Source organism: Rhinatrema bivittatum, chromosome 1, assembly GCF_901001135.1.
Source record: "Rhinatrema bivittatum chromosome 1, aRhiBiv1.1, whole genome shotgun sequence".
Taxonomy (NCBI): domain Eukaryota; kingdom Metazoa; phylum Chordata; class Amphibia; order Gymnophiona; family Rhinatrematidae; genus Rhinatrema; species Rhinatrema bivittatum.
In genome coordinates this window covers 756473638-756486564 of record NC_042615.1, presented here as the reverse complement: position 1 = coordinate 756486564, position 12927 = coordinate 756473638, and the positions used below count along the sequence as shown (strand labels likewise).

Here is a 12927-nt window from a genome sequence, read left to right as displayed (position 1 = left end):
GCGAGAACCTTAAACGGGGGAGAGATGTGAGATGAGAGCCCTAAGTAGGGGTCGAGTGTGGGGCAAGAGTGCTGTGTTGAGAGCACTACTATGGTTTTGCTAGGAACACATCTTTTCTTGATTGTAATAAAACTGATGACCTGCCTGAAGGTACATCTGGTTCAAGGTTCAAATGCTATCCAAGGTTGTACTGCAGCAAAATATAACCCTCTGCACCCACAGAGAAATATATATTGTATAATTCCAGAATTTCTTCCAGTTGATACATATACTTTGGGTGTTTGTGGGTTAAAAAACCACCGGGGGGGGAAGGGGGGAATGTTCTTAGTACATGCCAAACCCCCACATTTCAGAGAGATCATTTTACTTAAAAGCTCTTTTCTTCTCCAAGTTTAGAGCGTAATATTTTAGTGCAGTATACCATCTGCTGGCAGCTTTTTAACCTAACAGGCTTTTGAAAGATTCTGCTACGCTGATGGGATATTTTTTAAAATTGTTTTCAGTGTCAGTAAACATGTTAGTAAGTATCTTGAATTGACTGAAAATTGTTTTCAATTTTAGCGTCCCAAAACTCAAAGGAAAGAAAGCAAAGGAAATGAAGAAAGCAGCCAAGCAAGCAGCGGTAACTGAAAAAGACCCAGAGGTGCGGAATGTGAAAAGTAGGGCTCTGCAGCAGAGGCGTGCTCCAACAGTTGTAGTGGTCCGCAATGAATTTGGGGAACTCCTGGTATGCAGCTTAAGTCCTGCACTACCACTGACTATAGGATCCTTGACAAAGGCACAAGTCTCCCCTTGTGATCCCATTTACCCAACTGTGACTGGGTAATAGTAGAGATGTTGTTCCTTCTCCCATGTCTCATTTGGAAGAGTGTATGCAAACCAAGCAGCATACTTGATAGCCAGCCTAGATATTCAGGTGATGGCCATACTTATTATTAAATGCATTGAAAACGAAAAGTGTATCAGATAGAAATCCTTAGGAACATGATGGCAGAAAGCCCATACAGCTTCCCATGTCTCATTTGGAAGTGTGTATGCAAACCAAGCAGCATACTTGATAACCAGCCTGGATATTCAGGTGATGGCCATACTTATTATTCCTGTACATACACAGATCAGTCCAAACCAGTGGGTTATGCACTCCCACCAGCAGATGGAGACAGAGAACAAAACTTGGAGGCACTGCTATATACCAAGTGTGCCACCTGCAGCTCCTCAGTATTTCTCTGTCTCCAGCAGATGGTGGTGGTGCATACCTGCAGCTCTGAGCTGAGTTTGGATTTCTTACTCCTCGAGGTGCCAGGTTCAGTTTTCTGGACCATCCCTAGTGTAGAGCCGGGATACCCCCGGCACTGCTAGCCCATGTGTTCCAGGACTCCTGATAGCCAGGGGACTGGTTCCCTCAGCTGCCCGAAGGCTTCCTCTCCGTGACCGCAGGTTCAGGAAAGTATCCCCTTTCAGGACAGTTAATTTTCTCTCTGCTTTCATTAAGTTTTGTTAGAAAAAAAAAAAAAAGCTTTCTTCTATCCCGCGGCTCCCTGGGTGAATCAGTCTGCTCAGCGGGGCTGAGCCAGACAGGCCCCGATTTTTATTTTTCTGAAGAGGGGAGAGCTAACAGCTTTTAGTGGAGCCTTCCTGGGGTGGTGAAGGACCTCCTAGCAAGTGTCTCCGTGGCAGTCCCGGGTCTGTTTTTGGCTTGGTGGCCATTTTGTTTTTTTCTTTTTCAGCTGCCACAAGGCTCCGTGATGGTGCTGGGGCTGATTTTTGCCAGCGTTTTTTTGTGGAAACATCAGTCCTCTAAGGCAGCACTTGATTCCTTCCGGGAGGAGTGTCCTTGGGCCCCTTTTTTGGAGTGGTGCAATTGCAGAAAAGCCACTGTTGGAACCCTGTAAGGCTTGTGGGGTATGGTCTGCCTATTTCAACCTCCTCTCACTTTGCACTACATGTGCTGTGGAGGGGAGGGGTCCTCAGCTAAGGGCTCTAAGCCTAGGAAGGCCGCACACGGATCGGGCACTGGAACTGTGTCCAAAGGTAGGGCTTCGGCACCCGCTGCTCCCCATGTGGGAAAAGATTCCCAGGATGACCCTCCTCCGCTGTCTCCCATGGTGTGGGAATCGAGGCCGGAGGACTTGAGGGACACAGAGTCGGACTCCAGCGGGAATGAAGCTGGCCCGGGCAGTTTTTCACCAGAATTTGTGCTCCTCATGCATAAAGCATTCCTGAGAAGGAAGTTTGCGAAGCGCAGATCCCAGAAGGGGAGTGTAGGAGCCCCGAAGCGTTCCCATCTACGAGCGGACAATTGTACTTCCTGCGCTGCTTTGGCGCAGGAAGATTTGGATGGCTCGGACGATCCGCTGGGGGAAGAGGTTTCCCCTCCCCCTGGGGACACCGCTGACGACCAGGGGTAGGTCCCCCCGGACTTGGATGTGGGCGATGGCGACCGTGTCAGGTGGACCCTGGCCCAGAAGGAGACAATCCCCACGTGATATGGTTATTCAAGAGCCTCTTATTCCCCAGGTGCTGGAGGAACTGGGGGTGAAACGTTCCTTGGAGGATTGAAACAGTGACGGCGTATACCCGGTCCTAGATGGCCTCTGGGGGCCACCTAGCGCTTTTCCCATCCTGAAGAAGATTCAGAAGCTCATCAATCATGAGTGGGAGTCCACGGACGCAGGCCTTAAGGTCGGCTAGGCGATGCAAAAGTTGTATCCACTACTTGATGAGGATTTGGAATGCCTTATGGTCCCTAAGGTGGACGCGGCGGTATCGGCAGTCACTAGGAAAGCTACCATCCCAATGGCGGGGGCTGCGGCACTTCGAGATGTGCAAGACCGCAAGCTGGAATTGCATCTGAAACGCTTGTTCGAGGTCTCCTTGTTGGGCCTTCGGGTGGCGGTGTATGCGAGCATGATGCAGCGGGCGTGTTTATGTTGGATTCAGAAACCACAGGAAGCGACGTCCTCGGGTGCCCTGTCCACATCTCAGGCGGCTCGCCTGGAGGCGGCAGTCATTTACGTAGCGGATGCCTTATGACCTGGTGCGTGCGTCTGCCTGGACGTGCGTGCGTTAGCGGCTTGACGGCTTCTGCAGCGCCACAATTGGGCGGCGAATGCTTCCTCTAAGTCACAATTGTGTAATCTTCCTTTTCGGGGGAAGTTACTATTTGGAGAGGATTAGGACCAGCTGATGAAATCTCTGGGAGAATCCAAGGGCAATAAGTTGCCAGAAGATAGGAAGCCCTTTAAGAAGTCCTTTGTTCCACAGACCCAGTTTCAGGACCCCTGAAAAACCAGATCGGTAAGGAGTGCTCCCTCCTCTAGTGCCAGGCAGTCCACTTCTTGTCCACAGTCCTTTCGCGGTGCCAGCCAGCCTACAAGAGAAGGCTTCGGGCAGGGGGCTGGAGCCGATAAACCTGCCCAATGAAGTCAGGCCCCCATACCCCTCGTGTGGGACGATCGGGGGCAGGTTGTCCCATTTTTACGAGGAGTGGGCCAAGATCACTTCAGATCGCTGGGTGCTGGACATGATACAGGATGGTTACGCCTTAGAATTTTCTCGGCCTCTCAGGGAGGTTTTCCTGGAATCGCGCTGCGTTTCCCGCAACAAGCAGGCCGTGGTGGAAGGCACCCTTCAAAGATTGTTTTAATGTATTTCCGCCCTGGAGGCGACTGTTCAGTTCCTTGTAAACCGGTGCGATATGTATTCTTTACAAGAACATCGGTATATAAAAAATTAAAAATAAATAAATACATAAATAAATTGTTGGACCTGCAGGCTATTGTCCCCGGACGAGCAAGGAAGGGGGCGGTATTCTATTTATTTCTTGGTTCCCAAGAAAGAGGGGACTTTCTGCCCCATTCTGGACCTGCAGAAGGTGAATCGCAGCCTGAAGGTCCCCCGCTTTTGGATGGAGACTCTTCGAACTGTTATCGCGGAGGTCCGGAAGGGAGAATTCCTCGCCCCCTTGGATCTCACCAAGGAATACCTACACATCCTGATTTGCAGCGATCACCGGAAGTTCTTGCGTTTCAAGATTCTGGGTCCACATTTCCAGTTCCGAACGCTTTCATTCGTCCTGGCGACGGCCCCACGCGCCTTTGCCAAGGTGATGGTCGTGGTGGCAGTGGCCCTTCGGCAGGAAGGGGTGATGGTTCACCCGTATCTTGATGATTGACTGATTTGGGCCAAGTCGGAAGAGGACTGCGTGCAGGCGGTATGCCGCATGACCCATTGCCTTCAGTCTCTCTGTTGGGTGATGAACGAGGTGAAGAGTCATCTGACCCCTTCCCAGTCCCTGGAATATTTGGGAGCCCACTTCAACACCTTCCTGGGCAGGGTGTTCCTTACAAAGGACAGGATGTGCAAGTTGCAGTAGCAAGTGTGTCTTCTACTACATCTCCCCCAACTAAACCTCAATTCAACGACAACCACAATCAGACATGCCTAGAACATTGTAAATAACTGCTCTCGCTGTTAAATTCCTTTACACTTTCCTCCTCCCAGTTTTGAACTCCCTTGTTTTATTGTAACTTCAGAGTTTTTCTTTTCACTTGCTACAGTTTTTTAATTTATCTATATTTTACACCCCCTGTTAAATGTAAACCAGCATGATGTGATGCCTATCTTGAATGCCGGTATAGAAAAGCGCTAAATAAATAAAATAAATCTCCCGATCCCCAGAGTGTGGGACTATCTGCAAGACCTGGGGTCCACGGCATTGATGGAGTTGGTTCCTTGGGCATTCGCTCACCTGAGACCATTGAAGCGGGAACTCCTGTCCTGGTGGAACCCGGTGTCGAAGCAGTACCAGTTTGCCGTTGTCACAGCAGGCCCGGTCCAGCTTGGAGTGGTGGCTGTTGGAAGCCAACTTGCAAAAGGGGATGCCCCTCGATGTCCCAGATTGGATGATCGTGTCAACGGATGCAAGCCTTCAGGGCTGAGGAGCGGTGTGCCTGGGTCATGCTCGAATGGTCATGGTCTATCAATCGCCTAGGGATGAAAGCAGCCCCACAAGGCATTGGTAGCATTCCAGTCCCTGGTTCAGGGGAGGATGGTTTGCATCTTCTCAGATGACACCACCATAGTGGCTTTATCTCAATCGCCAGGGAGGAACCAAGAGTCCGGCCATGGTGCAGAAGGCTCACCTCCTGTTTGCTTGGGCCGAGCTTCATCTGGAAGGAATCACAGCCTCTCATGTGGCAGGCATGGACAACGTGCAGGTGGACTTCCTCAGCCATCAGCAGCTGAACCCCAGAGAATGGGAGCTGTCCTGGGAAGCTTGGAATCACATTTGTGCCAGATGGGGAGGCCCCCCCCCCCCCCAACTGGACCTCATAGTGATCCACATCAACTCAAAGACAGATCGGTTTCTTCAGCCAGTAGAAGGAAGTCGGGGCAGTGGGAATAGACGCCCTAGTTTGCAAGTGGCCAACCGGAATGCTCCTGTTTGTTTTCCCGCCCTGGCCACTGATCGAGTCCAGCGGCGCATAGAAGATCATCCAGTCCGATAATCCTGGTGGCCCCGGAGTGGCCGTGGTTTGTGGATCTGGTCCAACTGGCAACCGAAGGTCCGTGCACCTGGCTCATCTCCCGGACCTCTTATGTCAAAGTACTATCTTTTCAGATCGGGAGGATCGCTTCTCTCTCGTGACCTGGCTTTTGAGAGGCAGGGGTTTCGAATGAAGGGATATTCGGAACAGGTGATTTCCACCCTACTGCAGGCCAGGCAGCCCTCGACTTCTATGGCTTACGTCCGGTTGTGGATGGTATTTGAAGCTTGGTTTGATCAATAAGGTTTAGTTGCCGTTGTCTGTGTCTGTTCCGCAGGTTTTAGCCTTTCTGCAGCAGGGGTTGTCAAAAGGCTTGGCTTATAATTCCATGCGGGTTCAGGTTTCGGCCCATTTTCTGAAAGGGGTAAAGCATCTTCGTCCTCTGATTTGTAAGATGTGCCTGGAGTGGAATCTCAACCTAGTGCTACGGGCGCTCTGTGATACCCCCGCTTTGAGCCTCTGAGGCATGCCTCTCTGAAGGACCTCACATTGAAGACTGTGCTTTTGGTGGCCATTTGCTCCGCTAGGCGTATTTCAGAATTGCAGGCCCTGTCCTGTTATGCACTCCAGTGTGTGCCTAGGTCCCCTGCCATGTAACTTTACTTCGGCTATGGATGATGTGTAAGTTATAAAATGAAAGGATTGAGCCACTTCTGGGGGAGTGTAGGCTATGAAATCAGGGGAGTTTGGAGGACCTAGATGTTAACTGGGCAAATTGGTGAATGAGCTGATAAACTGGCAATGGCGTGGGTGCATACCCCTTTTAAAGTTCAGTGGTTGAAGTGGGATTTGCGGCACCCACTTAAAATTTGATGAACATGCACGTGGCCAGACTACATGCGAGCATATACGCCCAACTTATAAAATGGCGCATCCCTGGGCATGTGCTAATGCACATGAGCCAATATGCGCTGTTTTGGAAGTTACCGTCTTAGGTTTTTGCAACCCAAATGCATGATCTTGCATTGTTTAGCATTAAATCTTAGTTGCCAAACTAGACTATTCCTCAAGCTTCTCTAGATCCCTCCCTCATATTTTTTATATCTAGGGTGTCTGCCCTGTTGCAGATTTGGTAACATCTACGAAAGGGCAAACCTTTCCTGACCCATCCCTGTGGAACACCATTGGTAAAATCCCCTCTTTCATTTGATTGAACTCCAGTTACCACTACCCTTTGCTCTCAGTCAATTTAGGGACCATCCTAGAATGCTCAATTTGCCTAAGTTGCCTATGTGGAACTGTCAAAGGCCTTGCTGACATCCAAGAACAGTCTTCTGAAAATTGTTTGAGATCTACCTCACTTCATTCCTGTTTGTGGCAGTATTTTATGATCTTTCTCCAGGCCCGTCCTCACTGAAAGAAATATTTAAGCAATTGAATAATTTTCTTCAACAAACCTCTTCATATTCCCTCTCTTCACATTTGAACCTTATAGTTGCACTTTTGTACTATCTCATGTCACTAATATATTTTTTAAGTTTTCTCTCTCTTTTTATTATATTAGCTTATTTTTTCTTCTATTTTGTACCTTTCTCTTCTGACTACATTCCCAGCTTCTCTTAGCTTTTTCCAAATGTTTGCCGGTCTTCCTCTTGTTCTGGTAATATATGGTGACCTTTTTTTCCTTTACTTTTTCTGCCACTTCTTTAGAAAACTATAGCAGTCTCTCTTTCTCTTAAACTTTTATTTTCTTTCCTAACAAAAATATTTGATTTGCAAAATCTCCTAGTTTTGCCCACTGCTCTTCTACCTCTAGATTCCCATACAGCAAACAACTTCTTGAAGTAGTTCTCCCCTCTTCCCTTTTCTGATGATGCCAGGATTCCAGATTATCCACTACAACATCAGAAATACTGTTCCCATTGGTAAGTACCAGGCATGGTATTGCCGCCCCCCCCACCTCCCATGTGTGTTCCTTACCATTTGATGAAAACAGTTCTCCAAGCAGCAAATCCAGGATCTTGTCCCTTTTAGAACTTGGTTATGCAGATGTCCATATTCAGACACACAGTCCGGATAGCAAAGTTAGCAAGATAAACTCATCCAGCTAACTGGAGGTATATTCAATAGTGAAACCACATTATTGAATATAGCCGGCTATCTTACAGCTAGCCGACTAACTATAGCCCCCTAACTTAGGACAGCTCTTTGACCCCCACCAGACTTAGTCGCCTAAGTCATCCAGCTAACGCTGAATATGGGAGTTAGCCGGTTAAATTATCTGGCTAACTCAACTCCTTCCAGTTACACTCCAGAACGCTTCTAACTTATCTACCTAACTTCTAGCCACCTAACTTATTAGCCAACTAGAATTTAGCTGGATAAGTGCCCAAATATTCATTTAGCTGGCTAACTGCTTTTGAATATGGACCTCTCGATGTTTAGCCTAGGAATATATTGTTTCATTGAATTGTTTTTGTTTTATTTTAAACTGCTTTGATTTATGGTGAAAAGCAGTCTAATAACTAAAACAAATTAAAATATCCCTGTTCTAATAGACACTGTTGGTTAGGATATTGCAGTCAACATCAATAGACTGAAATATCTAGCAAAAGCACCTCCCATTTCATAGCAATTTTATGAATATCCTCCATTAAATCTCTCTCCATTTCTTCCGCCTATAAAAGGTTGTTTATCATATCAATAAAAATGGATGTTCCATTTCCTAGTTCCTTAATAACTCACAGTGCCTCCTTACCTTGTGAGCCCTGCAGTTCTGTTGCATTAATACTACTTTTTATATATATAGCACCAATCCTCCTCTTTCTTCTCCTACCCTGTCTTTCATGAAAAGGTTGAAGCCAGAAATATCCATATCCCAGTTACGGTTTTCCGTTCACCACATCTCCGTGACAGCCACTGCATTAAAATCCGCATTTTCCATGACTGCCTCTAGATCTGGGACTTTTTCTCATGCTTTTCCAGATGTTGCCTTTTTTTCCCATTTCCATACAAGTGTTTATTGTTTTGCTTACCTAAGGACTTTTATTCACCCATCCCCAAGATCTTAGTTTAAAGCCCCTCCTCAGTAGTTTTGCTTGTCTGTTCAGAAAGACACTTCACCCCCGTCTTCAGTAGCTGAATACCATCTCTGTTGAGCAGTCCTTGGAACACTATCTCGTAGTCCTGGAAGCCAAAACATACTCATTCACAACATTTATGCATCCATTCATTCAGATCCAGATTGCGAGCTTCTCTGCCTCGACCTTTGTTCTCGACTGGGAGAATTGAGAAATCCACTTGTGCCACCTATCTGCTTCATCCTTTCTCCAAGAGCCATGAAGTGACTTTTGATATGTTCAGGGGATCCACATTAATTTTATTGAGCTGACATTTAAAATTGTCTGCAAAGCATGTTTATCTTCAGAACTATATATTGAAGTGTGTAGCTGAACATCACAATTTTAACATTTTTTTCTTCTGGTAGAACATAGAGCCTTGTTTGAGTTTTTCCCCACAGAGCAGATATGATAATGAAATGAACTCATCTTCAGCTAACAGTGTAGATGTTTATCTACCACTAAGCGAGGAAATTCTCATGCTCATTCCTTCTTAGAGGGGGAGCCCTTATATTTAGATTTACAAAATACACTGAAACTTTAGGCTATGTAGGCCTTATTCTGGTCTTGGCCCTGATAAATCCTGAACCCCAGGCTGAAATGAAGTTTGAAATCTATCCCTGGAGGTAATTTCTGAAATTAATCTCTGCATTATGTCTGTCTAAGGGTCTGATGCAATAAACTGCGCTCAGCACAGTTTTACCTGCAGTTGTGCAGACTTTATTTCCGATGCAGCTAGGAGTTGTGCTCCCATGTTTGAGTGCAAAACATGCAAAAAATACCATGCTAATGAAGGCATTAACTATTACCCACCCAATGCAGAGACATGCACTGGCTTTCATTGTGTTTTCTTAGTGCTGGAAAGTTTACTCTTGATCAGAGGTGGAGCAAGGTTTCATGCACTAATGCTAGTCTAGGGGCAGAAATAGGAGTAATGGTGCTACTTGTAGTTGGGATTTCTGTTCAGAAAATATGCTTTGTGTACACAAGGCATATTTTTTGCACATAAAATATTTATGTGCACAAACTGTTTTCTGCACTAAAAGCAGTTTTTGTGTACATCATATTTTATGTGCACAAATCATGTTTCATGCACATAAAAGAGTATGTGCATGAAATAGGATTTGTGCTTATATTTTTAGATTTGTGTGCATTGTAGAGACTCTCCGGAGTAAAAAAAAACAAAAAAAACATGCACTCAGCCTATGTGGCAGAGCACACATTTTAACTTGGGTTTGTGCACACATTGTTCAAGTTGATGCATTAGCAAACCATTAGCTTACTGCATCTGTGTGCTGAATTCCAGTGCAGTTTTAATGCTTCCCTTATTACATTGGGTCCTAAATTAGGTTTGTTTACAAAGTTAGATGCCATCTGTTTTTTAATGATATCTTCTTAATTATGGCACAGCTTTCGAAAATAGTCTTCATAATCTAAAAAAAAGATGTTTAAATCAAACTTCCCTTCATATGAATTATTGTTCTCTCCTTAAATTGGACTCTGAACCCTTTAGAGGACATCCTGATGGGAGTTGTGAATTACTTTTTATATTCTTAATTTCACCAACTTGCTGTTGCTCCTGCCAGTGCACTGGTTTTCATTTGCCACTGGCAGTTAAGGCCAGATGGTGGTTATGCCTTTGGCAATTGCTGCCTCAGATGTCAGCAGGAGCAACGGTGAATTGGCAGAAATAAAAAAAAAATCAAAGCTAATTTAGCAATCATGTTGTGCTCTTCCAAAGACATCCCTCGGTCCCCATTTCTTTACATAGCGGATTGAAGTTAGAGATTCTTCAATCATCAGTTAAAAAGTAATGTGGATTATAATTTTTCCCTGTAGGATTAGTGTACTAATTAGAGTTATGATAGCCTGTTAAGGAGTTTTGAAATGTTTTGATAAGCAGTATTATAATGCGCAGTGTGTGCATGTCTTGAACATTTGTGTTAATTCATGTGTGTGTATTTCTTCTATCAGGCTTCAGTTCCCCTGCGTTGTGAGTCCTGCAATTGTGATTTTCCATCTCGGAATAAACTGTTTGAACATTTAAAGGCCACAGGCCATGCAACAGCAATTCATGCACAGTCTTCAAATGGGCCCTCTAACTGCAGAACTAAAAAAGAAAAACGGAGAAACAGATAGACTTCTGCATACCACTGCAAACAACTGTGCATCTCGATAGCCAAAAATAGATAGAGAACAGAAATGAGACAAAGGTGGCTCCGCAAGCTAAACATCTCAAGTCCTTGGAACATTGTACAATGTTAAATGTTTGTACAAACCTGTTCATTTGTGCAGTTAAGATTAAATTCAGCAGTGTGCAGTAGAAATATTGTCATCTAGATGACTCATCCAACCAAAAGGAAACAGGTACTGCTGCAACTTGTACAAATACAATTTGTATAAGGGAAATAAATTATTTTAGTACAAAAATATTTGTACATTTATGTATAAAGTATATGGTGGATATTTATTTTTTAATTACTAAAACTTGCCAAATGTAAACTGTAGGGTAGGAAGACCAGTTTTCACTGTGATAGAGAATTTGCTTGTTAGCAGCAGAGCTTACTGGTTGGATCGTGGGCTGCAAGCCCTTTTGTTTAACTGTGCTAGTAAAAAAAAAACTGTGCTAGTAAAAAAAATTGTAGAAAGAACAATATAGCAAGCAATAGTTTTTTTTTTTTATTTGCCACATAAATAGACTAATACACAAAGTAGTCTATCCCACCTGTGACTTAATTTCTTTTACGGAAGTGTAAAGATCAGTAATTCTCTTGAGTAGTTTTATTTTTATGTTCTGGGGTGTCCCCAAAATGATGAAGTGATTAAAACTTTTTATTTATTTATTAAAATTTCTTATGGTGTGTAGCTTTCGCAGTGTTCAGTGAGGATTAGTTTTAACATACATTTGAGTGTCAGGCTCATAGAAATGTGTATTTGTTGGTTCTAATTATGTCTACTATATTTTTCATTCTGTGTTTTCCCATTACATAAGACATGCCAAACTGGATCAGACGAAGGGTCCATCAAGCCCCGTATCATGTTTCCAACAGTGGCCAATCCAAGTCACAAGTACCTGGAAATTACCCAAATATTACATAGATCCTATTGAATTTGTTTCACCTTCACTGAAATTACTTTGCCACTATCAGAGACATGGTGCTGAGCTTGATGAATCTTCGGTTTGTCCCACCATGGCATGTCTTGTCTTATATTCTAACAATGGAGATGCCTAATGCTATCAGCCCTGAAGACAGTATCTCCTGGCAACATCCAACACTTATGAGGACAGTGAGGATCCTATAACTACACTCACTGAGGCTCTGTTAGGAAACTCTAGCGTCAGATAAGATATGATTATTGGAATAGTTCTTAGCATTCAGACAGGTTAATCCACAGTAGTGAGTTATGGACCAAGCTGATGCCACAGTATATATACTCCTCCACTAACAGCCTGTCAGTATTCTCTGTCTCCAGCAGATGGTGCTGTTATGAAAAATAATTACCAAGAGCACAGCAAACCCCAGAGACTGTATGTTATCAATTGAAAGCTTTATTTTATGTACTTATGTTCATAAGGAAGTCAGATGCTATTCAGCGAGTCTGACTTGTCTTCACATAGAATATGCCATGCTTAAATACATTTTCTTTCAAGATGTTACGATAAATACCTTTTGATTAAAGATTACAAGGTGATGACATTTGCATTTCTAACTACTCTGGGCAAGCTAATTTAACCTTGAAAACATCTTGAGGGAGATTGTTTACAGCCTCATAAGGGACGTAATGAAACAGTTGTCCCTCCTTGATTTGTACCAGACAAATCATGCTGTTTCTGAGACCTCATAGTGCAGTAGTTTAAACCAGCAATTTCTTTCACTTTGAAATTCCTTATTGAAAAGGATCTGAAGCTAGACTAAGGGGCTTCTAATGTATGCTTACAGCACATGATTTACCAAATTCTTCATTTAGGGAGGTAGTCCTGAGGTACTGCAAGTGTTGCTGAAAACATTATTTTAGGGGTGCTTCTTTTACATAGCATTAAGATGCATTGAACTGATACACACACTGAGAAGGAATACTATTACAGTAATAAGTATCATTGGTAACATGTGACCCCAAATTCCCAGTATACTCCCCAAACCCATGAAGTCCCAGGAGGAGTTTGCTATGTCAGTAAAGTGAGTGAGGCATGAGAATAGTGTATCTATGGCCTGCATGTGATTTTTAATACTTCTATCATTATTGATATAAGAACAGCAGGAAGAATGAATGAATTGGCAAACCTCTCCTTTGTCAGCAAGTAACATATCCAACACCAT

The 12927-nt window shown here is 44.2% G+C and overlaps 1 protein-coding gene across 1 annotated transcript in view; it reads left to right on the top strand.

Moving 5' to 3' along the window:
* The window catches only part of DNAJC21 (DnaJ heat shock protein family (Hsp40) member C21), an 84030-nt gene extending 71742 nt beyond the window's left edge, over positions 1–12288 (top strand). The window contains exons 11-12 of the mRNA XM_029578990.1: positions 562–643; positions 10583–12288. Of these exons, the coding sequence (XP_029434850.1) occupies positions 562–643; positions 10583–10747 (247 nt within the window). The 3' untranslated portion in view covers positions 10748–12288. The remainder of the gene's footprint in view (positions 1–561; positions 644–10582) is intronic.
* Positions 12289–12927: the final 639 nt, after the last annotated feature.